The sequence below is a fragment of the Quercus suber genome, unplaced genomic scaffold (assembly GCF_002906115.3).
Source record: "Quercus suber isolate HL8 unplaced genomic scaffold, Cork oak 2.0 scaffold_444, whole genome shotgun sequence".
NCBI lineage: Eukaryota > Viridiplantae > Streptophyta > Magnoliopsida > Fagales > Fagaceae > Quercus > Quercus suber.
In genome coordinates this window covers 604,929-632,440 of record NW_027069895.1, presented here as the reverse complement: position 1 = coordinate 632,440, position 27,512 = coordinate 604,929, and the positions used below count along the sequence as shown (strand labels likewise).

The window sequence follows — 27,512 nt, the reverse complement described above, 5'->3', positions numbered from 1 at the left end:
TGTTATTTTAATCCGGATGAGAGAGAAAGACGAATAAAATAATAATAAACGGAAATGGCATTTCAGTCCGTACCATGCCAAAAATAAAACCGAACTGTAGCATGTCTTAAATTTTTAGCATTTATAACATACCTGATGAGGGCTCATTTTTGTGTTTGGTATGTCAAATGTGCCAAATATTTAGCATTTGGCACATTTGAGAGACCTGATGAGAGTGCTCTTACTATGGTTCTTTGCCTCTACTGTCAGTTTAAGCTTTTTTAAAGCAGAGTCAAATGTTTTTTGCAACGAGAAGGAGAAACAAGCACTTTTAAGCCTCAAACGAGATCTCACTGATCCTGAAAATGTACTCTCATCCTGGTCAAATCATGAAGATTGTTGTAGATGGGAAGGAGTTCACTGCGACAACAAAACCGGTCGAGTCACAGAGTTATCAGTAAACTCGATAGGTGGTGAGATTAGTTCTTCGTTGCTAGAACTAGAACATTTGAATTACTTGGATTTGAGTTTCAATAATTTTAATTGTACTCGTATTCCAAGTTTCCTTGGTTCAATGGGTAGTCTGACACATCTTGACCTCTCGAGTTCTTACTTCTCTGGACTCATTCCTCATCAGCTTGGGAACCTTTCAAGCCTTCGTTATCTGTCTCTTTGGAATAATTGTGGCCTCTATGTTGATAACCTTCGTTGGATGTCTGGTCTCTCTGCCATTCAACACCTTGGCCTAAGTGGTGCTGACCTTCACAGAGAAGTTGATTGGCTTCAAATAATGAGTAAGTTCCCATCTCTTTCAGAGCTATACTTGTCAGGTTGTCAGCTTCATAGCCTGAATCCATCTCTTGGATTTGTCAATTTCACGTCTGTTACTGCCCTTGATCTCTCCTCTAATAATTTCAATCATGAGATACCAAATTGGTTCTCTAATCTCAGTACAAGCCTCTTAGCGCTTGAACTGGATGGCGCTTCTCTGAAAGGCGAGATACCGCCTAGCATATTCAATTATCAGAAATTAGAATATCTATTATTGTATGACAATTATCAACTTACTGGAACGATTCCAGAGTCGATAGGCCAACTTCAACATCTAAGATTTCTTGATCTCAATGATAATTCTATAAGTGGATCTATTCCTTCATCCATTGGGAATTTATCTTCTCTGCAAATATTATTTCTCCACCATAATCAGATGAATGGCACCGTTCCAAGGAGTCTTGGGCTTCTCTCAAATTTAGGGCAATTGCGTATCTACGATAATTCCTTAACAGGCACACTAGATGAAGGGCATTTCTCCAAGCTGTTGAATTTAAAGGAATTGGGTATATCTCACAATGCACATTTGTTCTTAAATGTGAGTTCCAATTGGGTTCCTCCCTTTCAACTTGACTCTGCCCTGATGAGCTCCTGCAAGGTGGGTCCCAAGTTTCCTACATGGTTACAAACACAAAGATCCCTAAGAGTTTTAGACATATCTAAGACGGAAATTTCAGACAAGGTTCCAAGCTGGTTTTGGAATTGGACTTCAAACATTGAAACTATCAATCTCTCTAACAACCACATAGAAGGGGATGTATCAGATGTTTTGCTAAATTCTTCAGTCTTAAATCTAAGATCCAATCATTTCAAGGGTCGAATGCCACAAATATCTGCAAATGTCAAAGAGCTCAATATTGCTGACAACTTACTTTTTGGACCAATTTCCACTTTCATGTGCCAAAAGAAGAATAGAGAAAATGAATTAGCGGTTTTGGATGCATCAAACAATCACTTATTTGGAGAACTTTCTCATTGTTGGAGGTATTAGGAGTCTTTGGAGCATTTAAACTTGGGGAGTAATAGCTTAGTAGGTAGAATTCCTTACTCCATGGGGTCTTTAGTTAATCTCATATCCTTGCATTTACAAAACAATACCATCTCTGGAGAAATTCCCTCTTCGTTGAAAAACTGCTCACAGATAGAGTTCATTGATATGGGTGAAAATCATTTGTTGGGGACCATACCACTTTGGATTGGAGAGATGACAAGTCTTTTAATTTTCAGGTTAAGATCAAATGAATTCAGGGGCCATATACCTCGACAAATATGCCAACTTTCTCATCTTAGAGTTTTAGATCTAGCCAATAATAGCCTCTCAGGACCCATACCAAACTGCTTGAAAAATATTAGTGCCATGGCATTTCCAGATCCTTATAATGGAAGTTTTTCATATGGCTATTTTGGATTTGATTATAATTTTGTATACGATGGTAACAACTTTATGTTGGTTCCCAAAGGGCATAAATTAGAATATGAGAAGAACCTTGCATTTGTTAAGAGCATAGATCTTTCATGCAACAACTTGTATGGATCAATCCCTACTGAAATTTCAGTTCTTTCTGAATTAAATTTTCTGAACTTATCTGAAAATCATTTGATGGGAAACATTCCAGAAAAAATTGAGAGTATGAAAGAGTTAGAATCAGTTGATCTCTCATGGAATCATCTATCGGGGGAAATTCCTCCAAGCATGTCTAATTTGACATTTCTGAGTTACTTGGACTTGTCATACAATAACTTATCTGGTAGAATTCCTTCAAGCACTCAACTTCAATCTTTTGATGCAGTCAGATACATTGGTAATCCTCAACTTTGTGGTGATCCTCTACCAAAAAGCTGTGTAACAAATGAAGAATTTCATAACAGGACATCAATTGGCAAAACGGAAGATGACTCTCAAAATTCTAGCTTCTATTTAGGTATGGGGTTTGGATTTGCTGTTGGCTTTTGGGCGGTTTGTGGAGTCCTCTTCTTCAAGAGGACCTGGAGGCATGTCTATTTTAGATTTCTCGATGACATAAAGAATTGGTTATATGTGACTATAGTGCTAAAAGTGAACTGTTGTCTGCGAAGGCAATGAAGCTGCCACCTTAGCAAGTGAAAGGCATCATAATCTAGCTGAAAGGTATGGCTTCAAAATTTATTACTTTAATATTGGTTCATTCATGTTAATGTTTTAGACCTGTAGCCACCCACTTAGAAAACATTTTTATTTTATTTTATATATAAAATAGTACTTTGATTCTTTGAATACATTATAAATTCACCGTAAAATGCCATAGTCATTTTGATTTTGCTTTAAAAAAAAATTGTTATATCTTTTAACTTCAGTCTTTATCTGCAGTTAGCCTAATGGCTCTGAAATAGAGTTTATTTCTAGATTTAAATTTCGTTTAGAAAGGATTGAGGGGGGAAAAGTTATGGGAATACCACGAATTGAATTAGAGTGGTGTTACGATGAGCATAAAGTTTTTCTGAGGCACATACAACATCGACTATGAGTAGCAGATTATCAAATATATATAAATTTTTTCTTTTTTGGGGTATATTAGTACTAGTACTAAAATGCAAATCGTATCCTCTAAATTTGATCTAAACTCATTTCAATCATCCAATTTTACTTTGGTTTAATTAAATCCTCTAAATTTCAAATTTATTTAATTCAAACATTCTATTCTATTTCGTTAAAATTTTGCCATTAATTTTTTTTTTTTCACGTGAAAAAATTCTATAAAATTAATAAAAGTATTTTATAGATTTTTTATGTGAGTTTTTTTTTTTTCAAATATTTTTTTTCATTACTTATTTTCATATTTAACAGCAAATTTTAACAGAATTGAAAAGAAATGTCTGAATTGAATAAATTCAAAATTCAAAAGACTTAAAAGAGGTGCAATTTACATTTTAGTTTAAAAAGAAAATTATATATAATTGACCTGGGCTTAACATGAATTTTTTAAGGATTTTAGTAGGGCGCAATTGAATAGAAGTTAATGCTTCACAGTTCACACCTTTAGGTGCTCACGCCACTCGAACTCAATTTAAATGCAGTTGCATATTACGACCTTCCAATTTTATTTTTATTTAAAATAAATAAATCTTATGGCTTGTTTGGATAGAGGAGGAAATAAGAGGGAGTGGAGGAGAGTAGAGTAGCGTTAGCTAAAAATAAGCTAATTTTGTTCTAAATCTACTCTATTCAACTTTACTCCCCTTCTCTCTCTCCTTCAATCCAAACGGACCATTAAGTATGAATGGTTAAAATAGTGGGCATAAGTTTCTCAAAAAAAAAAAAAAAAAATAGTTGGCTCCAAATTTGAATTATAATTTATAATAAAAATAAATTTTTTAGTATATAAACTTCATAAGAGAAAAGTTTAGAGTTATTTATATTCATTAAAATAGAGTCATAATCTAATTAGTGATGGATTTTATACCAACTATTTAATTAAATATTTATAAAAATAATAACAAATATATAACTATCTTAAGGGTAATGGTCCATTTAGTTAAGCATTTTGAGAGCTTGAAGTTGAAAGTGCATATTTAAAACTCAAAATTTTGTTTCACAACAGCAACTCTTTATAACTTTTTTACAAACACTCATCATAGACCTAAAACATCGTTTTGCAACCGTTTATACAAACGAGTAAAAAGTGACTTTATATAGTCCATAAGCTTTAAAAGTTATAATTTTCAGCTATTTCATTTTTTTTTTTATTGGCAGCTATTTTTCCCCCCCGTATTTGTCTACTTCCTAAATGATAGTTGATTGAAGAAATAATAATAATAATAATAATAATGATATTATTATTATTATGCATGGCAGCACACTCATTTGGGATTAAATGCCAGCTACATGGCTCTCTGTTGGGCTAAGTTGGCTTCGGCTATATATCAAACATTTTTTACAATCATGGCTTAATTGCATAAAGTTTATCAAGTTTTAACAGATTTAGTACATTAACCCAAGTATTTAATTTACGTTTTGAATTTTGTTTATAATACTTTTATATATACACACACTATTATTGATAATTGTAGGTCCTTGTGTATATTTCAGGAAGTGAATGGGTCCATGCTTCTCAAGAGGTCAGAAAGAATCATTGTTAAATTATAAAAATGTACTGGATCTTATTTCATCTTTGTTTTATCTTAAAATATACATTGAATAAAATATCAGGGATTATGAGTTTCTGCGTACGATGCGTAAGAAGTTAAGAACTAATTATTTTTACATGGTGCTTGTCCTTTAAAGAAGGGATTTTATAATATTTAGCCAAAAAAAAAAAAAAAAAGTAGGAATTTTATAAAGGGCTAAAGGATTGTTGTTACTTGTTACCTAACCAGAGAAACTTCTCAGCTAAAAGAAGATGCATTTCTTTTGGGATTCAAACTTCCCCAAAAAAGGGCTGGTTGTTTGGGTCTTGATGCTGTGAAGCCCAGGAACCTGGCCCTATTAGCTAAGCTAAACTGGAGTCTAAAAAACCGAAGGAGATTCTCTTTGGGCCTTAACTTTAAAAGCCGATCGAGTATCTAAATACTCGAGACACTAGACCCTATTGGCCTAAAAGAGGATGCACCAATTAGAACTTTTTATACATCATTCCAGTCCTCTTTTGACTCGGAATATGGGTCGGTATAGTACAATTAATTTTGTCAATTTATTTTACTATTTAACATATTTTTGCTACTATTCATAAGTCTTACTGTACTTTTTGATATTATTCATAGGTTCAACTATATTATTTTAGCTAATTTTTACCTTTATTTACAGTACTTTCAACAAAAAAAATTTTAGTTTCTGAACAGTTTTAGACCCCTTAAAACAACCAGATTAACCTAGTAAATTAGCCAAGTGATTAACTTAGTCCAATTATGTAATTCTAGGTTATCACAAACATACAATCATATCAAAAATATAAAGCAGCGGAATAATAAAGTACACAATGATATGATCACCCAGGAAACCACACGGTAAAAACCTGGGGAGGATTTGACCTAGCTATCCTCAAGGTAAACCTGAATCCATTATGCGAAAGAATCGAAGTTCATACAAAAGGACTTACAAGCTCCCCGCTTAACTTCCTAATGCTACCCACCAGTAGAACTTACTGACACGACCACGTGCAAGCTTCGAATCCACGGACTCCTTCTTTCTTGGATTCTCCAATCAGCTACAAGCACCCACGCTTGTTATTCTTTAACCTCCAATAGCAGCAACCGAGTTGATCATCAAGATGTTGAAATAATCTTTACCTTGAAAACCCTAAATTTATGTGAAGGAAAGCTCCTCAAAGATCTCACAAGAAATTCACACAAACAGCAAAATATGAGCAACAAAGACTTAGAGATGATTGGGTACAAAACCCTAGATACAAAAGAGGCATTCTCTTCTCTCTCTCAAGAGTCTCAAAAACGTGGCTTAGGGTTTTCTTTATATAATGGGAGAAGTAGATCTAAAACCCTAATCCTTAATGGGCTTAAGCTGCTGTGTAGGCCGACTTAAAATTCTGCAAATACGATTTCCGATTGATCGAGCCTGTTCTTCAATCGATCGAACCAGACAGAATATGAAGTCTTCTTCCTGTAGCTTGTATGTTCTTGAATCTTGACTTGAATCACCTTGAGCATTGTCTAATAAAACCTATAGACTCTAAGATCTATATCGAGACAAGTTTGTGTTCACGATTTGCCAATTGTTCTAAACATTTAGAACCTAATAGTTTCAACAAAATAAGCGGATCCCAAACAAACAGACCCTATGTGTAATTAATTTTAATGAAGCCTTTTATTACCCCAAAAAAAAAAAAAAAAAACTACATTGCAATATTATTGGCCAGCTTGACTTTGTGGTAATGGGTAGAGCCATAAATTTTTTTACGAGAGGGACTAGGCTAATATATCAATAATGTTGCAAATGCTTGAAGTTACAAGAGTGTACGATGTTACTTTCATAAAGGGACAGAGTTAAATTCTTTAATGCATTCTTAAGAGTTCTCTCCATCCGATTCTTAACATGCATATATATGTGAGCTAATTACAAAGAAAGATACACACTTGTATCCAAGATCAATAATAGTTACATGGATAACCACTTAAAGAACAAAGTTCCTATACTATCTTCTTCATACATTTCTTTATCTTCTTAACATTCCTTTTTAATTTATAAAACGTTACCAACACGAGTCTCTACCCAATTTCAAAAATGAAGTAGTTCAATTGTTCTTCAAACATCAAAGGTTATATGTGTAGTTCTCTCAACTCACTGTAAGCTTTCTTCCTAAAAATTAGTTATTATCCTATTTATTTTTCGTCACATTGTTTTATACCTAAAATTTTTAGTGTTTATTTAATGGATTATAGTCTTATGGGTTTCTTGCTAAACATAATATTATTTTTATTTTTATCTTAAGCATATTTAATTTATATGTGACACATGTCTATTAATTTTGGATACAAATTAATAAAATAATTATGTATCAAGGATCCTTGATGAGATCCATGTTGATATAATAAATCATAGAGATATTATTATGGATGGCAACCAAGAATCCCAGTAGGAACATGTAAAAACAATGATTTTTATTTGCCACCATCTCCATGAAAAGCGAGTACTTTATAATAAAAGATCCCATAAATTTGTGGGAGAAATACAAGTTCCAGAAGAACTTGATCATCCTAAAAGCTCAATATGATGTGCACTTGAAGTTGCAATAATCCAAAAGTGCAAGTAATTTATAATTTGGCAATTTAAAATTAGCCCACAATTAAATTATGTGATAGAAGACACATATATCATGCCTCAAATGTGCTTCTATAGCAACAATTTCAAGAGCATAAGTTCAAAAAGTACTATGAACTAATAGTCTTCTAGTGGCTAAACAAGATAATGAGTTTTTGTTGAAAAACCACCAATTCCCATAAATTTGTGGGAGAAATACAAGTTCCAGAAGAACTTGATCATCCTAAAAGCTCAATATGATGTGCACTTGAAGTTGCAATAATCCAAAAGTGCAAGTAATTTATAATTTGGCAATTTAAAATTAGCCCACAATTAAATTATGTGATAGAAGACACATATATCATGCCTCAAATGTGCTTCTATAGCAACAATTTCAAGAGCATAAGTTCAAAAAGTACTATGAACTAATAGTCTTCTAGTGGCTAAACAAGATAATGAGTTTTTGTTGAAAAACCACCAATCTCACTCAACCAGTTCTACCCTATTCCTTGAAGTAAATGGAACCTCATTCAATAAACATAGAGGAAATTATGTTCGTGGTCGAGGGTGTGGGTGTGGTCATGGTCGTGGTCGTGGACAGGGATGGAACAATCAATATAGAGAGGATCGTACTCATAATTCCTCATAAAGGAATAACACACCTTACCATCAGAAGAATCAAAATGGCAAGGGTTTATAGAATAAACCATCAAAGGGCCATGAAAATAAGTGTTATAGGTGTGGTATGGAAGACCATTGGTGACATACCTGTCGTACGCCTAAACATTTGGTAGATCTATACCAAGCTTCCATAAAAGAAAAGGGAAAAGGAATTGAAACGAACTTTGCTGATCATAATGATCTTGAAGATCCTATGAATTATCTTGATTTTTCAAATGGAGATTATATGACTCATATTGACGTCTCTGATTTCTTTGAGGATGATGGAAAAATTGATAACTTGATTGGTAATGGAAATGTCTATACAAATTAATTGTTTCTTTTATTATATTATTGCATTATAATAAGTATTTTATTTTGCCATGTTTTATTTACTTTTAAAGTAATAAAAGTTTAATTTATGTTTTGCATATATGAAGAGGCATGGGTCTTACTAGGGAGACGAAATATTCACATTATCAAAGACTTACTAAAGGTGAAAAAATTCTAAATTCGTCACCCAATTTTAAGATTTAGGTGTTTTTGGTGACAAAATAATGTTTTGCCACCTATTGTTTAAAAATAATAACACATATTGAATTTTTTTAGTACCCAATTTTTTCATTATTTTTTATTTATGTAAACAAAACCCAATACTCTCTCTCTCTCTCTCTCTCTCTCTCCCTCTGTCACTCATTGTAGGAATCGTCTTTGTCTCTCAGATCTGTACAAGTGTAACCGGTGAATCCTCTCTCTCTCATGCTTTTTCTTCTTCTTCTTCTTCTTCTTCTTCTTCTTCTTCTTCTTTTTTTTTTTTTTTGTTTTTATTCTGATTGGTATATCTTCTACTGGTTGTTAGTTTTAATTTTTCTTATTGTGAATTTTTGGGTTTGAAGCCATGGACACCAGATATTTAACTTAGAAAATTTTGAAGTAATTTACAATGGGTGTAGTTTTGTTTAGTTAGAAAATTTTTGAACTAATTTACAGTGGGTGCATTTTGTAATCTGAGGAATGGGCATTTGTTTAACTTATCCCAATATATATATATATATATATATATATATGCTATTAGAGGAATGGGTATTAAGAATGGGTAGTATGAGGAATGGGTATTGATGATGCAAAAAATCAGTAGTTGAGCTCGTCATCGTAGTGGATGGACGATGCTGCGGTTGGGGTTGTCTTTGCTGGAGGAAAACCTGCAAAATGAACTGAGTGGAAGAGTAACACACCTGTGTGGTGTTAGCCAAACCACCTCCAATGCTTAAGTTAGTAAGGGAGAAAGATTTTAGAGAGAAACAAACTAGAGAGTGATTTTTGGTAGCGTATTTGTGTGTACCTTTAACTTTTGTTTTCTTCTCTTTTATAGTTGAGTGCCTAATCAATGGGCAATGAATTTCTGTATTTATGTTCAACAACTAGTGCGTTACAAAATTTTTGTCTGAAGTTCACAGCGCATTCTGTGACCATTGCTCTGTCTGTTACGTGTTGTCATTAATGAGCATAATAAATGTCTGACATTGTCTCTTGGTTAATAACGGTATCATCTTAATGACGATTATAAATTTTTGACTCATCAGCTGCCCCCTTGTTCAAATCTTCGTCTGTTGGACAAGATGAGAACATATTTGTCTGACGCTTCGTATTCCAGGTACTACACATTTATGACGAGTTGATTTTTGAGCAGTTGGGTGCCATGTGTATGGTTAGGATGCGTTTGACGTGCAGGCATTTCTCGGTTTTCCCGCGGGTGCTTTGGCCACTTATTTTGCATTTTTTCCTCCTGTTTCCTTTCTTTTACAATCTTTCCTTGTTTAGTTTTTATTCTAGGGTTTGTCTCTCCTTCAAGCTTCCTTTCTCTATCCTGCGTTCCCATGTAAGTTCTTCGTGCTTCCATTTCTTTTCCTGCTCTTCCATGGTAGATTACTCTTTTGTTAGGGTTGATTGTCCTTCAATAGCTTTTCTTTTCGCCCGTCTAGGTTGTTTGCTTGAGTCTATAGAAGGAGAGTGTCTCAAGTGGGTTAGTCTTTTCGTGATGGAGGACTGTCCATATAAGTTTGTCCTTTTTTCGTTATTTCCTCTAGTTTCCACTCTGCTAAGGTAGCTAGGTCGTTAAAGATGTCTAAAGTTAGGTCTAGTGACATGGAGACGGGGTTATCCTTGTCTGATGATCGTGTGATTTCTGAGGCTACTTCTCCTTCCACCCCTTATAAAGCTTGGACAATTTCGTGTTCCCTCACAGGAATAGATGAGAAGCGAATCAGGAATAGGTTTTAGTTCCCTGATTCGGTAAAGATTAGGATCCCGAGTGACGAGGAGAGGGTCTGTCACTCTTATGCTCACGAAGTTTCTTTTTACGAGGCCGACTTCACTAGTGGTCTTCGTTTCCCTGTTCACCCTTTTGTTAAGGAACTTTTTTCTTATTTGCACCTTGCTCTGGCATAGTTAGTGCCCAACTCTTGGCAGATCATTGCCTCCTGTATAGTAGTGTGGATGTCTGCCAATGATGGTGACATCATCAGGAAGGACAAATTCCTTCATTTTTATTGTCTGAGAAAATCAAAAGACCCCGGCTATTATAAGTTTAAGCCTTGGGATAGGGCTTCTAGGTTAATACTTGATTACCCATCGTTTCTTCGAAATTGGAAGCCAAACTTCTTTTTTGTTCTGGAAGTGGCTGGGAGTTCGTTCCTGGTGAGGACCTAGATGAAACCCCCAAGTTTTTTCGTAGTTGGGGAATTCTCGTGTCTGGTGCGTCTTTCTCGTCTTTCTGTTATTTTTCGTTTCTTTTTGTGAGTGACGATGGTATATGACTTACTTGTGCTTTTGTTTGCAGTTTCCTAGTGTCCTCGTTTGAAGAAGAGATATCAGCGTCGTGTCAAAAAAGTAAAGGAATATTTGGAGACCGTCAAGGACTTTGACGAGCTTGTTTCTCCTCAATCTTTATTTCTTCATTTCTTGGGTCTGGAACCACCTACTAAGGTCTGGATAAATTTGGAAGTTATGAAGAAGAGTAAGTGCTTCTTCCCTTTTCTCTCTTGAAACTTTGAGCTTTTATCTTCTCTTTTTTTTTTCTCTTTTTTTTCTTTTTTTATATTTTCTTCCTCACTACGGGAATGACAACTAGGTTTAGTAAGCAAAAACTAGCCGAGGCTCAAGAGAAAAAGGCCAAGGGTGGCATCGTTAGTGGTCTCCTATCCAAGAAACATTCAAAGATGGGTGACGTTTCTAAGGAAGATCCAAAGGTAACTTCTCCTCCTGCTCATTTGCCTACTAAGTGTCCTGCCTCTCCCACTTTATCTCTAGAGGTAATTGCCTCCACTGGAGAGGAGGCTAGGAAGAAGAAGAAGGTGGGTGGCAAATCTTTCCTCCTTCCTTCTAGAACGATGCTGACACAGCTGCTCTGAAGGCTCATGAGGCACTCTTCGCGGATGACCTAAGTCGGGTAAAGTTGTCCAGCGAGGTGATGTCGTCTCCTATTCAAAAGCTTGTGCAAGTACGTGTTGATAATGTAGGTTGTCTTTACTTCTTCTTTTTCTTTGCCTCTACTAAGGGAGATTTATTTTAGGCTTTGGGGGAGTCTCTGTTTGTTTTTGGGAAACTTTTGGACTTGGAGAAAAGGGTGGCCACGTCTGAGCCTATGATTAAATCCCTTTCTGCCGAGAATGAGACGTTCAAGAACAAGGTTACCATTCTTATTGTTGGAGATGAAAATGACAAAGAACGTGTGGCAACCTTGGAGAAGAGCCCGCAAGCAAAGAAAGATTTTTACAAGCTAAAGGACAAGCATTGGTGATCTGGAGCTAAAATTGCAAAAGGCTGGGGCCATGGCAGTGAAGGATTTAAGGACTCCCAATGAGTACTCTGATAAGTTGTGTGGGTACTACGTGGGAGGCTTCGACCTTCTCAAGAAGTGGATGGCAAAGCATCATCCTAACTTGGACCTTTCTGGCCTGGTTATGGGTGATGTTGAGAAAGAGCTCTTGTCTGATCGTCCTTCTAAGGCTACGACAAAGATGGAGGAAGCCACAATCATTGCTGAGGTAATGGAACAGGCTGCAACTACAATCCCTGCAAATCCAGTCCCTGATGAGCAGTAACTTTTTTTTTTTTTTCCAAATTTTCTTTCTTTTCTTTTTTTGTAAGGCAAGAACAATATCTCTTTTGGGCCTATTGTTTAAGGCAGCTTGAACAATTCCTTTAGGCCTGTTGTTTTGGGCAACTGAACAATTTCTTTGGGCCCGTTGTTTTGGGCAATTGAACAATTTCTTTGACAATGATAGGTAGGTTTATGGACTTCATGCTTTAGTTGCAGTAAACAATCTTTCAGACAATCTTTATGACGATGTTAGTTGTGCTAAAACAACTTTTTACACTTAGCCTGTATTTGAACAGCTCATCTTTAGTTATATATATATATATATATATATTCTGATTGGTATATCTTCTACTGGTTGTTAGTTTTAATTTTGCTTATTGTGGATTTTTGGGTTTGAAGCCATGGACACTAGATATTTAACTTAGAAAATTTTGAAGTAATTTACAATGGGTGTAGTTTTGTTTAGTTAGAAAATTTTTGAAGTAATTTACAGTGGGTGCATTTTGTAATCTGAGGAATGGGCATTTGTTTAACTTATCCCAATATATATATATATATATATGCTATTAGAGGAATGGGTATTAAGAATGGGTAATATGAGGAATGGGTATTGATGATGCAAAAAATCAGTAGTTGAGCTCGTCGTCGTAGTGGATGGACGATGCTGCGGTTGGGGTTGTCTTTGCTGGAGGAAACCTGCAAAATGAACTGGGTGGAAGAGTAACACACCGGTATGGTGTTAGCCAAACCACTTCCAATGCTTAAGTTAGTAAGGGAGAAAGATTTTAGAGAGAAACAGACTAGAGAGTGATTTTTGGTAGCGTATTTGTGTGTACCTTTAACTTTTGTTGTCTTCTCTTTTATAGTTGAGTGCCTAATCAATGGGCAATGAATCTCTGTATTTATGTTCAACGGCTAGTGCGTTACAAAATTTTTGTCTGAAGTTCACAACGCATTCTGTGACCGTTGCTCTATCCGTTACGTATTGTCATTAATGAGCATAATAAATGTCTGACATCATCTCTTGGTTAATAACGGTATCATCTTAATGACGATTATAAATTTTTGACTCATCAGCTGCCCCCTTGTTCAAATCTTCGTCTGTTGGACAAGATGAGAACATATTCGTCTGACGCTTTGTATTCCAGGTACTGCACATTTATGATGAGTTGATTTTTGAGTAGTTGGGTGCCATGTGTATGGTTAGGATGCGTTTGACGTGCAGGCATTTCTCGGTTTTCCCACGGGTGCTTTGGCCACTTATTTTGCATTTTTTCCTCCTGTTTCCTTTCTTTTACAATCTTTCTTTGTTCAGTTTTTATTCTAGGGTTTGTCTCTCCTTCAAGCTTCCTTTCTCTGTCCTGCGTTCCCATGTAAGTTCTTCGTGCTTCCATTTCTTTCCTGCTCTTCCATGGTAGATTACTCTTTTGTTAGGGTTGATTGTCCTTCAATAGCTTTTCTTTTCGCCCGTCTAGGTTGTTTGCTTGAGTCTATAGAGGGAGAGTGTCTCAAGTGGGTTAGTCTCTTCGTGATGGAGGACTGTCCATATAAGTTTGTCCTTTTTTCGTTATTTCCTCTAGTTTCCACTCTGCTAAGGTAGCTAGGTCGTTAAAGATGTCCGAGGTTAGGTCTAGTGACATGGAGACGGGGTTATCCTTGTCTGATGATCGTGTGATTTCTGAGGCTACTTCTCCTTCCACCCCTTATAAAGCTTGGACAATTTCGTGTTCCCTCACAGGAAAAGACGAGAAGCGAATCAGGAATAGGTTTTAGTTCCCTGATTCGGTAAAGATTAGGATCCTGAGTGACGAGGAGAGGGTCTGTCATTCTTATGCTCACGAAGTTTCTTTTTACGGGGCCGACTTCATTAGTGGTCTTCGTTTCCCTGTTCACCCTTTTGTTAAGGAACTTTTTTCTTATTTGCACCTTGCTCTGGCATAGTTAGTGCCCAACTCTTGGCGGATCATTGCCTCCTGTATAGTAGTGTGGATGTCTGCCAATGATGGTGACATCATCAGGAAGGACAAATTCCTTCATTTTTATTGTCTGAGAAAATCAAAAGACCCCGGCTATTATAAGTTTAAGCCTTGGGGTAGGGCTTCTAGGTTAATACTTGATTACCCATCGTTTCTCCGAAATTGGAAGCCAAACTTCTTTTTTGTTCTGGAAGTGGCTGGGTGTTCGTCCCTGGTGAGGACCTAGATGAAACCCCCAAGTTTTTTCGTAGTTGGGGAATTCTCGTGTCTGGTGCATCTTTCTCGTATTTCTGTTATTTTTCGTTTCTTTTTGTGAGTGACGATGGTATATGACTTTCTTGTGCTTTTGTTTGCAGTTTCCTAGTGTCCTTGTTTAAAGAAGAGATATCAGCGTCGTGTTGAAAAAGTAAAGGAATATTTGGAGACCGTCAAGGACTTTGACGAGCTTGTTTCTCCTCAATCTTTATTTCTTCATTTCTTGGGTCTGGAACCGTCTACTAAGGTCTAGAGAAATTTGGAAGTTATGAAGAAGAGTAAGTGCTTCTTCCCTTTTCTCTCTTGAAATCTTGAGCTTTTATCTTCTCTTTTTTTTCTCTTTTTTTTCTTTTTTTATATTTTCTTCCTCCCTACGGGAATCACAACTAGGTTTAGTAAGCAAAAACTAGCCGAGGCTTAAGAGAAGAAGGCCAAGGGTGGCATCGTCAGTGGTTTCCTATCCAAGAAACGTTCAAAGACGGGTGATGTTTCTAAGGAAGATCCAAAGGTAACTTCTCCTCTTGCTCATTTGCCTGCTAAGTGTCCTGCCTCTCCCACTTCGTCTCTAGAGGTAATTGCCTCTACTGGGAGGAGGCTAGGAAGAAGAAGAAGGTGAGTAGCAAATCTTTCCTTCCTTCCTTCTGGAACGATGCTGACACAGCTGCTCTGAAGGCTCATGAGGCACTCTCCGTGGATGACCTAAGTCGGGAAAAGTTGTCCAGCGAGGTGATGTCGTCTCCTATTCAAAAGCTTGTGCAAGTACGTGTTGATAATGTAGGTTGTCTTTACTTCTTCTTTTTCTTTGCCTCTGCTAAGGGAGATTTATTTTAGGCTTTGGAGGAGTCTCTATTTGTTTTTGGGAAACTTTTGGACTTGGAGAAGAGGGTGGCCACATCTGAGCCTGTGATTAAATCCCTTTCTGCTAAGAATGAGACGTTCAAGAACAAGGTTGCCATTCTTATTGTTGGAGATGAAAATGACAAAGAACGTGTGGCAACCTTGGAGAAGAGCCTACAAGCAGAGAAAGATTTTTACAAGCTAAAGGACAAGCAGATTGGTGATCTGGAGCTGAAATTGCAAAAGGCTGGGGCCATGGCAGTGAAGGAATTTCAGGACTCCCAATGAGTACTTTGATAAGTTGTGTGGGTACTACGTGGGAGGCTTCGACCTTCTCAGGAAGTGGATGGCAAAGCATCATCCTAACTTGGACCTTTCTAGCCTGGTTATGGGTGATGTTGAGAAAGAGCTCTTGTCTGATCATCCTTCCGAGGCTACGACAGAGACGGAGGAAGCCACAATCATTGCTAAGGTAATGGAACAGGCTGCAACTACAACCCTTGCAAATCCAGTCCCTGATGAGCAGTAACTTTTTTTTTTTCCAAATTTTCTTTCTTTTCTTTTTTTGTAAGGCAAGAACAATATCTCTTTTGGGCCTATTGTTTAAGGCAGCTTGAACAATTCCTTTAGGCCTGTTGTTTTGGGCAACTGAACAATTTCTTTGGGCCCGTTGTTTTGGGCAATTGAACAATTTCTTTGACAATGATAGGTAGGTTTATGGACTTCATGCTTTAGTTGCAGTAAACAATCTTTCAGACAATCTTTATGACGATGTTAGTTGTGCTAAAACAACTTTTTACACTTAGCCTGTATTTGAACAGCTCATCTTTAGTTGTGTTGGAACAACTTTTAAGTGAGTCATGTTTGAATGACAATTTTGGTTGTGTTTGAACAACTTAGTACTTTTTAGCTTAGCTGTGTTTGAACAACTTTTACTAAGTCATGTTTGAATGACGATCTTAGCTGTGTTTGAATAACTTAGTATTTTTTAGCTGTGTTTGAACAACTTTTATTGAGTCATGTTTGAATGACAATCTCAGTTGTGTTTGAACAACTTAGTAAAGTTTAGCTGTGTTTGAACAGTTTTTTATTGAGTCATGTTTGAATGACGATTTTAGTTGTGTTTGAACAACTTAGTATTTTTTAGCTGTGTTTGAACAGCTTTTATTGAGTCATGTTTGAATGATGATCTTAGTTATGTTTGAACAACTTAGTATTTTTTAGCTGTGTTTGAACAGCTTCTATTGAGTCATATTTGAATGACGATATTAGTTGTGTTTGAACAACTTAGTATTTTTTTTTAGCTGTGTTTGAACATCTTTTATTGAGTCATGTTTGAATGACGATATTAGTTGTGTTTGAACAACTTAATATTTTTTAGCTGTGTTTGAATATCCTTTTTTTTTAGTCATGTTTGAATGACAATCTTAGTTGTGTTTGAACAACTTAGTATTTTTTAGCTGTGTTTGAACAACTTTTATTGAGTCATGTTTGAATGACGATATTAGTTGTGTTTGAACAACTTAGTATTTTTTAGCTGTGTTTGAACAACTTTTTATTGAGTCATGTTTGAATGACGATATTAGTTGTGTTTGAACAACTTAGTATTTTTTAGCTGTGTTTGAACAAATTTTTATTGAGTCATGTTTGAATGATAATCTTAGTTGTGTTCGAATAACTTAGTATTTTTTTAGTTGTGTTTGAATAGCTTTTATTGAGTCATGTTTGAATGACGATATTAGTTGTGTTTGAACAACTTAGTATTTTTTAGCTGTGTTTGAACAGCTCTTTATTGAGTCATGTTTGAATGACGATATTAGTTGTGTTTGAGCAACTTAGAATTTTTTAGTTGTGTTTTAACGACTTTGTTTGAATGACGATCTTAGTTGTGTTTGAACAGCTTAGTATTTTTTAGCTGTGTTTGAACAGCTTTTATTGAGTCATGTTTGAATGACAATATTAGTTGTGTTTGAACAGCTTTGTTTGAATAACAATCTTAGTTGTGTTTGAACAACTTAGTATATTTTAGCTGTGTTTGAATAGCTTTTTATTGAATCATGTTTGAATGATGATTTTAGTTGTGTTTGAACAACTTAGTACTTTTTAACTGTGTTTGAATAGCTTTATTGTGTTATGTTTGAATGACGATATTGCGCTATACTCAAGACTTAAAGTCGTGGTATTAGAGTGTCTTTTAGGTTAACCATTTTTTTATGTTTTGTTTATTCGTGCTTGAATGACGATCGTGTTAGTCGTGTTTAAATAGCTCTAATTTAGTCGACTTTGGTAGTTGTATATTAACAATGTTGATGGCTATGACGCTGTTGGCTGTGCGTGGACAGCTTTTGATTTGAAATTTTAGTGACAGAAATCCTTGGGACGTCTCCCAAGGATAACTCCTAGGTGTTGTATACATCTTTATTGATAAGTAACTCATGGATAATCAATGATAAATATGCATGAATAATGCTTTCATGTATTATTGTTCTTATGAATGATGAAAGTAATAACTGTCGTCCATACTGATATGAAGAGTAGGCAACTTAAAATGAAAAGTATTTCTTACTGATAGTATTTCTTCAAATGTTCTATGTTCCATGGTCGAGGCAATTCCAGGCTGGCTAAAGACTTTAGGTAGTAGGAGCTTTCTCTAGAGTGACGGATTACTTCGTAGAGGCCTTCCCAGGTTGGTCCTAGTTTTCCTTAGGATGGATCCTTTGTTGCCTGTGATACCTTCCTCAGGACGAGGTCTCTTGTATTGATCCTTCTTACCTTAACCTTTCTATTGTAGTATTTGGCCATTGCTTCCTTGTGTTTGGTCATTCGCTTTATAGCTTCTTCTCTGACTTCATCAATTAGGTCCAGGTTGTCGTTGAGCTCCTGCTGGTTCTTCTGGTCTTCATAAGTTTTGAATCGGAAGCTCGTCGGTCCCACTTCCACTGGTATGATGGCCTCAGTGCCAAATGTCAGTTTGAATGGTGTTTTTCCTCATGAAACTCTTGTGGTTGTCCTATATGCCCAAAGGACATTTTGTAGTTCTTAAGGCCATGCCTCCTTTATCCCTTCAAGCCGAATTTTGATAATTTTAAGCAAGTTTCTATTCGTTACTTCTGTCTGGCCGTTGGCTTGAGGGTGTCTTGGAGAAGTGTTAAGGACATATTTTAATGTAATTAGCCAATCCTTTGATAAAACGCACTTTACTTGTAATTGGATAGATTTAAGATGTGTTTAATACTTCAAAAAACATGTTGTTCAAGTTTTGTATTAAAACTATGAAGATTGGACCAAGAAACAAGTGAAGAAGGGCTATTCATTAAAGCTGGACAAATAGCTCGGCACCTTCGAACAAATAGTTCGACAGCTGCTCAACAGATAGCTATCTATCGAGATTTAATGAATGAAGCTTGACAGATTCTTGATCGATCAAGTTATCTATCGAGGTTACAGAAATTCAGATTTCTAGATCTAATTTTTGACCCAAGCTTATGTATTTGTATAGGGTTTCTTTTTTCACAACCCTAGACATATATAATGCTTATTTTAGAGGCCGTCACATAAAAGAATACAAAGAGAACACATGCAAAAAGTGACCAATGCCTTATTCTCTCTAAAAGAAGCTACTGCATCTTTGTGCCTTAGGGTTTTGTAACCAAGTGCTTCTTGATCTTCATTGTTGATGAAGTGAAAAACTTTGCAGCCAACATCTTCTTCAAGTTGGTGATCAAGTCACGTACTGGGATCCGCGCAATTGGTTAGTCGTGTACTGGGATTCGTGCATCAAAGGGTGACATTCATATATTGAGGAGTTCAAAGGTTCTAAAGCGGTAGAATGTTTTTGCTGTAAGTTTATCTATGGGGATTGTAGAGTCTAGGGACAAAGGTTTTGTATTAGATCTAAAACTTCTCTTTACTATAGTGGATTACTTTTTTGGGAAGGTTTTCCCCCATGTTTTTTACTGTGAAACTAGTTTGTTTCATTGGTTTTCTTGGGTCATCATATCTTGTCTTATTTACTTTTCCGCTGCATTTATTACTGACATGATATTGATGTTTGTTTGTTTTAACAAGTTCTATTCATAATAAATCTAATTAACAACTTGGATTTAAAACTTGTTAATTACATCAATTGGGGTCTAAATTTCCCAACAAGAAGAATAGTGGATTTTGACTCCTAAGTCTTGACAAAATTTTCAAAACTTGGGATTGTCAAACTACTTTCCATTGTCTGATATTATAACATATGGGACTCCAAACTTGCAGATGATGTTTTTCCATACGAAACTTGTGACTTTAGCCTCTGTTATCATCGTCACTGGTTCTACTTCTACCCTTTTTGTGAAGTAATCAATTGTGATGATTAGAGATCTGAGTTGCTTCTTTCCTGGAGGGAATGGGCCAATAATGTCAATTTCCCATTGGGCAAAGGGCCATGGTGAAGATATGGGTGTCATCGTCTCTCCTGTTCTCATCTAGACATTTACGAAGAATTGACATTTATCGCATGCTTTGACGATGTCGTATGCGTCCTTCTTAAAGTTGGCTAGTAATATCCTGCTCTGAGCACCTTTCTTGCTAAAGATCTTGCTCCAGCGTGATTTCCACAAATTCTCTCATGTTTCTCACGAAGTACATAATCCACTTCTACTGAGCTAGCACATCTTAGATAGGGGAGTGAATATCCTCGTCTGTATAGCACATCGTTAATGATGATGAAGTGAGCTACCCTGATACCCTGATCTGTATCTTCCTTGCTTCCGCCTTATCTTTAGGGAGCCATCCTTCTTTCAAGTAATGGACGATGGGAGTCATCCACACGTCTTGTTCTTTTATCTTCAGAACCTGCTCACCTTCTGTGCTTGGTTGCCCCTTTATCTCTATACATAGTTCGGAGGTCACATTGTAGTCCTCTGACAAGGCCAATCTTGCTAGGAAGTCAGCTTCTATGTTTTTGACCCAAGGGATTTGCACAAAGTCGAAGCTGTCAAGGTGCTGTGATAGTCATTGGACGATCTTCAAATACTTCTGCATTCTTTCTTCTTTGGCTTCGTAATCTCCCTTCACTTGTCCAATTATTAGCTAAGAATCAGCTTGGATGACAAGACTCTTTGTTAGACTTAGCCCTGTTAGCAGTGCTTCTTATTTTTCCTCGTTATTTGTTGCTCGAAATTGCAATCTGACTGCATATTTCAACATTTTTCCTTCTAGAGATATGAAAACTACTCCTGCTCCTCCTACTTTCTTCGTGGCTGACCCATTCGTTTGGACCGTCCATGTTTCCATGGGGGTTTCTTCTTCCTTATAGGGGTAAGTGAATTCTGCAATGAAATTCGCTAGCACTAGGGCTTTAATTGCTGCTTGAGGCTAATATTCGATGTCAAATTGGCCTAATTCAATTGCCCATTGAATGAGTCATCCTGCTGCATCTATCTTGTTCATCGTCTTCTTATAGGTTGGTTTGTCATGATGACGATGAGGTGTGCTTGGAAGTAAGGACAGAGTTTTCTGGAGGCGACCAATAATGTAAAAGCTATCTTTTCCATCCTTGGGGTGCTTGCTTCTACTCCCTGGAATGCTTAGCTAGTATAATAGACTGGCTTCTGGACGTTCCCTTCTTCTCTGATCATTGCCAAACTTACTGCTGTGTTGGATACTGCTAAGTAGAGATACAACTTCTCTTCCATCACCAAGGGGCTTAATAGAGGTAGTTTCGTCAAATACTCCTTTAACTTGGCAAAGGTTTCCTCTCAATCGTCAGTCCACTGAAAGGCATTTTTCAATATCTAGAAGAATGGCATGCACTTGTCCGTTGCCCTAAAGACGAATCTGTTTAGGGCTGTAACTTTTCTTGTCAAACTCTGCACCTCCTTCACTGTTTTTGGTGATTTGACTTTGATTATTGCATTCACTTGGTCTGGATTTGCCTCTATACCTCGTTGGTGTTGGAAAATCTGGTTTTGTATCTCATACAAAACACATAGCAGAAACAACAAACAAGGATCTACTTCATTCATTAAAGATAACATGTAACCTTGAATTCTAAAACAAAGAATAGAAAGTATACCTTGGTGCGGTGAAATTCAAAACAAAAGATTAGAAGTGCTTGGGAAAACTTTTAATCTTCACTCCAATTCCACTTAATGCCCAAGAAGTGTGGTCTCTCAATCAGTTTCCAATGAGAGAATAAAAGAGTATCTAACACTCACATACACCATTTTATGCCTTTTGATCTTAATGAAAGACTCATATATAATTCTGTATGTTTCTCTCCTTATATATAACTGATTATCTAATTAGGTTAACTTTTTGGGGCCATTCCAATTGGGCTTTAGTGTGTGGCTTGGAGTATGACCAAAAGGGAACAAATAAGACTCTAGCTCCAATGGCCGTTAGGCTTTTCTATCAACTCTTGACAAGTCCAAAGTTACCATTAATTATATTCAATACCACTATAAGAATATAATTGCACTCTAGGCCTTATTAATAAATTATATCCCAAAACTTTATTATACGTGCAACCTCTTCATTAAAATATTCGTAGTAATACAAGTCATGAATGTAGACTGCCACTTTGAAGATTACTACATCTTAATCCTTGAATACTCGGTTTAATCATTTATGTTATTCATTATATATTTATGAAATCCAATTTCATAAATATATACTTTAGTAACTCCTTACTAAAGTGGTTGAGCCTAACACTCTGAATAACCAAGCCCATTAAATTTATCTCAAGGGAATATTTTATATCTCCGTTAAGAGATTATGAATTCTATCTTAAGAATATATGTTCCATCAACACTAAATGCGACTACCCAACATACTGAGGTTTTGATCGTGACTTATAGATCTCACTCCTAATATATCAAAGCAACTTACACCTTATGATCAGGTCCATTATTCTCTCAGAATTTAGAGTTGATGTAAATAGAAGTCGTGATATTTATTATTCATTTGATAGTCGTTAGGAGAATAATAAATCTCACAATGGTCCAGTTCAATATGTCTTAACTCTTAAAACATATCAACATATCAACTAGAAGTCTCCACTTCCATGATCAAGACAAATCATCTTAGTTGATATGTTATAGTCTTCGTAGATGAAATGCCCAATTTCGTCACCGACTACGAACTAAAATTCTGAGTTTATAAAGAATTTGTGATTTATATCTTTCTGTGACTTTTCACATAAATCACATACTATGCATCTCATGGACTAAGATAATGTCTTATTAGTTCATTTATAGATAGTCTCGTATAATTAAACAATTTAATTATTTATGAAATGCCAATAAATTAGATTTTAGGGCATAAACCCCAACAGTTGGGACACCATGAATTCCAAGAACTCTCCTGAAGCAATAGCGAAAACACACTTTGCAAGGTTTAATTTCATATTGTACTTACATAGTGTGCTGAAGGTTTCTTTTAGATGGTCCAAGTGGTTGGCTTCGTCCTTACTTTTTATCAGCATATCGTCTACGTACACCTCCACGTTCCTTCCAATCTGGTAAGAGAACATACAATTCACCAATCTTTGGTAAGTGACTCCTGCATTTTTCAGTCGAAAGGGCATAACTTTATAGCAGTACAACCCTTGGCTGGTAACGAACAAGGTCTTCTCTTGATCGTCTTCGTCCATAAGAATCTGGTTGTATCCAAAAAATGCGTCCATGAAGCTTAAGAGCTTGTATCCAGTAATTGAGTCTACCAGCTGGTCAATTCTCGGTAAGGGGAAGCTATCTTTTGGGCAGACTTTGTTCAGGCCTGTGAAGTCGACACACATTCTCCATTTGCCATTGCTTTTCTTCACCACCACCACGTTTGCTAGCCAATCTAGATAGAAGACTTCCCTGATGAATCAGCTTCTAGTAGCTTCTCTACTTCTTCAGTTATAGCTTTGTTGCGCTCTGGTGCAAATATTCTCCACTTTTGCTGTACATGTTTGCATTTTGGGTTGACGTTGAGATGATGCTGTATGATCTTCCTATCAATTCCGGGCATCTCCTCATATTTCCAAGCGAAAACATCTTGATTTTCCCTTAAGAAGGAAATCATCTTCTCTTTCTCTAGAGTTGGGAGTGCTGATCCTATCTTTAACACCTTCGTTGAATCTTCTGGGACGATCTCAACTTTTTATGGTGTCTCTGGCTCATTGATCACCCAAGTGTGATTCTCCCCAGATGCTAAGGCAGCTTGGTAGAATTCTCTTGCCAGAACTTGGTCTCCTCTAATTTCTCCTACTCTGTAGGCTGTTGGAAACTTTACCTTCAAGTAATATATTGACATCGCTGCTTTTAGCTTGTTGAGTGCAGGTCTTCCTAGGATGATGTTGTACGTTGAAGGGCAGTCAACTATGAGGAAATCAATTTCCTTGATGACCTATGCTGGGTAAATGCCTGCAATTACAGTTAGAGTGATGATGCCGCTAGGGACGATTCTATCCGCAATGAAGCTTACTAGAGGAGAGGTGAAAGGCCTAATCCTTTTCTTATCTAGTTTCATCTGCTGAAACGCAGGCAAGTAGATGATATTTGCTAAGCTTCCGTTGTCAATAAGCACCCAGTGGATGTTGAATTCTTCTACTCTGAGTGTGATTACCAGTGGATCGTCACGGGGTTGCTTAATGTTGCGACTGTCTCTCTCTGAGAAAAAAATATCAGGCTCGTCATTCTTTGGCATCTTCATTAGAGGCAGCCGTGAATGGACACTGTTTATTTCTTTCCCATAGGCTTTTTTCAGGGACTTCAGTGTTCCGCTTGCTATTAGTCCTCACGAGATCGTCTTTATCTCTTCTGCAGGAGGTTTGCTATCTCCTACTCCCTAAGCTCTGTCTTGATCGTCCTACTATTGGTATCTGTGGGGCTCCGTCTTCTTGACGTACTTCTGTAACTTCCCTTGCTAGATTAAAGTCTCCACATGGTCTTTCAGATACCTTTCAAGTAACAACTTGTCTGGATCAATTCCTGCTGAAATCTCACTTCTTTTGGAACTACATTTTTTGAACTTGTCTCGAAATCAATTGGTGGGAAAGATTCCTGAAAAAATTGGGAGTATGACAGAGTTAGAGTCGATTGATTTCTCATGAAATCATCTATTTGGTAAAATTCCTCCAAGCATGTCTAAGTTGACATTTCTTTGTCATTTAGATTTGTCATACAACAATTTCTCAGATAGAATTCCTTCAAGCACCCAGCTTCAAACTTTTGATGCACTTAGCTACACCGGCAATCCTCAACTTTGTGGTGTTCTCTTCCAAAAAATTGCACAGTAAAAATTGCACAGTAGACGAAGAACCTTTAAATAGAACACCAATTGGCAAAACGGAAGATCACTCTGAAAATTATAGCTTCTATATGGGTTCTGGGGTTGGATTCGTTGTTGGCTTTTGGGCAGTTTGTGGAGTACTCTTCTTCAAAAGGAACTGGAGGCATGCTTATCTTGGATTTCTCGATGACATAAAGGATTGGGTTTATGTGACTACAATTGTAAACGTGAATTGTTTCTTGGAAAAGTTACGAAGCTGCCGAAGGCATCATTACCTACTTTGAATATAATTCAGGTATTGCTTCAAACCGAATGTCCTTAATATTGGTTCGTTCATCTTAATGTACTAGTCACTAACTTTGAATATATGATTCAATTCATAGCTAAACATGATAGTCATTTCAGAAATATGCCATATCTTTAGCCTCATTCTACATTTGCAGCTAGCCCATTAGCTTTGAAATAGAGTTCATTTAACATTTATAAATTTAGACTTTGCTTAGAAACATTTGAAGAGGATAGAGGGGAGGGGGTGTCATGCGAATATCCTAAAGAGGAACAAAGTGGTACTAAACCTATTTTTTAAGTGGGTATGGTACCACCCAAATCTTAGCCGCATATTTTTATTAATTCAATCCTGACCATTTATTTAGGTTTACTACTAAACTTGATACCGGTAGAATAGGTAGTGTATAAAATCAAAACAAAAAACCAAAGGAAAAGAGAGAAACGAGAGAACGAAAGTCGGTTTTAAAAAAAAAAAAAAAAAAAGGGCGAATGAAAGACAGGGGGATGAAGAAGCAGATCGTCCACCACAAGCAATGTGCCACCGCCACCACCAACACTCACCATCCACCTCCTTTATATCGTCTGCCACTGCCACTGGTGAGAATTTTTTTTTTTTAGTATTTGAGAATTTGTTTTTCTTTCTTTCTTTATTTGATTTGGGTATTTTTTTAGGTTAGCTTTGATCTAGGTATTTTAGTATTTAGAAAAGTCTTCTGTAAGAATCGGGTTTTTTTTTTTTTTTTTCTTTTCCTGTTTTTGGGTTAATTTGTCTGGGTATTTTAGCTTGATTTAGTTTTGGTATTTTTTGGGTTATATGTTTGCTAGTTATCTAAATATACCATCTTAAGAAATATCAATCAAACATTATAGAATGATGAACTAGACATCGAATGCCCAGCAATGCACTACTTTTGATCAAGTAATCAAAAGACAACCTAAAGAATGCATAGACAAAGGAGATATGCCAGCCACAAATAGACTAATTAATATTTAGTTAATGACAAGTCTATCTACACCGAATATCATAGACCCTACATGGATAGGCATGGCATACACTTTCTATTCCAGAGCCTTTTTACTAATGAAGGTGCAATATCATGCTACAGATGTTCTAGAATTTTTTCGGGACAAATCTGAATAAGCAAAGAGGAAAATTTAAGGCCTAATAAGAAATTTATGTCTGCAACATTATTATGACAATTATAGTAAGCTCCTACAAAAGAATGCAGAATAAAGAAAATTTCCTTTGAAGTCGTTGCTTATGCGGTAGGCAAGTCTTTGGATAATTCCTGGGATGCAAGAGGAGTAAATGATCTACTTTGGCAAGATCTCTCTTCATCAAGGAAATGTGAGGAAGGAGATGACTTTCTTTTTGAAAATAGTGCAATTAGAGCCCCAATTGCTGCCAGTACACCCAAAGCTATTCCAACTATTGCTGCTCCACTCACGACAGACTTACCTCCAGAATGTTTTTTAGTAGTGTGTTGATCAAGAACATGTGGTGTACCAGGAGGAGGAGGATGAGCTCCTCTAGATGACCAGGAATTACCTCCAGATCTTCATTAAAGATAATCATAAAATCAAAGAAACAACTTCTTAAAAAATTGCATCCATAAATAAGAGTAATTTGAACAGAACACTCACTCTAAGTTTATTTCTTTCAATTGGTCCGGACTCCATCCAGTAAATTTGTTGTTTTCAACATTTCTGTAGTTAAGGATGGAAATTTAAAATATATCACGCAACACAAAATACTTTATAATTATATTAGTTTAATGAACTTTTAAACTCTTTACGGTATCCCTCACAACTAAGATGATAAAGAGAGCGTTGTGCTTTCAGATGGCAAGCATTTTTCTATTATTGCCCCTAGCCCTTTTAGATAGTACATTCAATCTGGTTTAAATTTTCAATGTCTCTTTAGCCAGTATTATATACAGTGATTTGGGGAAGCCAATTTCAATGCACAATTTGAATTATAAAAATACACTTCATGTTGGACTAGATAACTGAGTTAAATCATTTGATTCATGGAAAGATGCACGCATAGAAATGGTGAGCACCGATTCAATTAAGAAAAGGAAACGGCACATAATTTATCTCATTTTATAATTCTTCAATGACCCCAAATCATCATAGATAACTAGCAAACATATAACCCAAAAAATACCAAAACTAAATCAAGCTAAAATACCCAGACAAATTAACCCAAAAACAGGAAAAGAAAAAAAAAAAATAAAAATAAAAATAAAAAACCCAATTCTTACAGAAGACTTTTCTAAATAATAAAATACCTAGATCAAAGCTAACCTAAAAAAATACCCAAATCAAATAAATAAAGAAAGAAAAACAAATTCTCAAATACTAAAAAAAAAAAAATTCTCACCAGTGGCAATGGCAGGCGATATAAAGGAGGTGGATGGTGAGTGTTGGTGGTGGCGGTGGCACATTGCTTGTGGTGGACGATCTGCTTCTTCGTCTCCCTGTCTTTCATTCTCCCTTTTTTTTTTTTTTTTTAAACCGACTTTCGTTCTCTCGTTTCTCTCTTTTCCTTTGGTTTTTTGTTTTGATTTTATACACTACCTATTCTACC

The 27,512-nt window shown here is 36.2% G+C and overlaps 2 protein-coding genes across 2 annotated transcripts; both read left to right on the top strand.

The window, feature by feature from the left end:
* Nucleotides 1-208: 208 nt before the first annotated feature.
* On the top strand, nt 209-5,016 carry LOC112009860 (receptor-like protein EIX1). Its single transcript, XM_024042213.2, has 2 exons — nt 209-2,938; nt 4,877-5,016. Exon 1 carries the CDS (start codon nt 209-211, stop codon nt 1,799-1,801), a length of 1,593 nt encoding a protein of 530 aa, XP_023897981.2. The 3' UTR covers nt 1,802-2,938; nt 4,877-5,016.
* Nucleotides 2,168-10,477, top strand: LOC136061225 (receptor-like protein EIX2). Its single transcript, XM_065762155.1, has 3 exons — nt 2,168-2,732; nt 2,887-2,938; nt 10,285-10,477. Exons 1-3 carry the CDS (start codon nt 2,168-2,170, stop codon nt 10,475-10,477), a joined length of 810 nt encoding a protein of 269 aa, XP_065618227.1.
* Nucleotides 10,478-27,512: the final 17,035 nt, after the last annotated feature.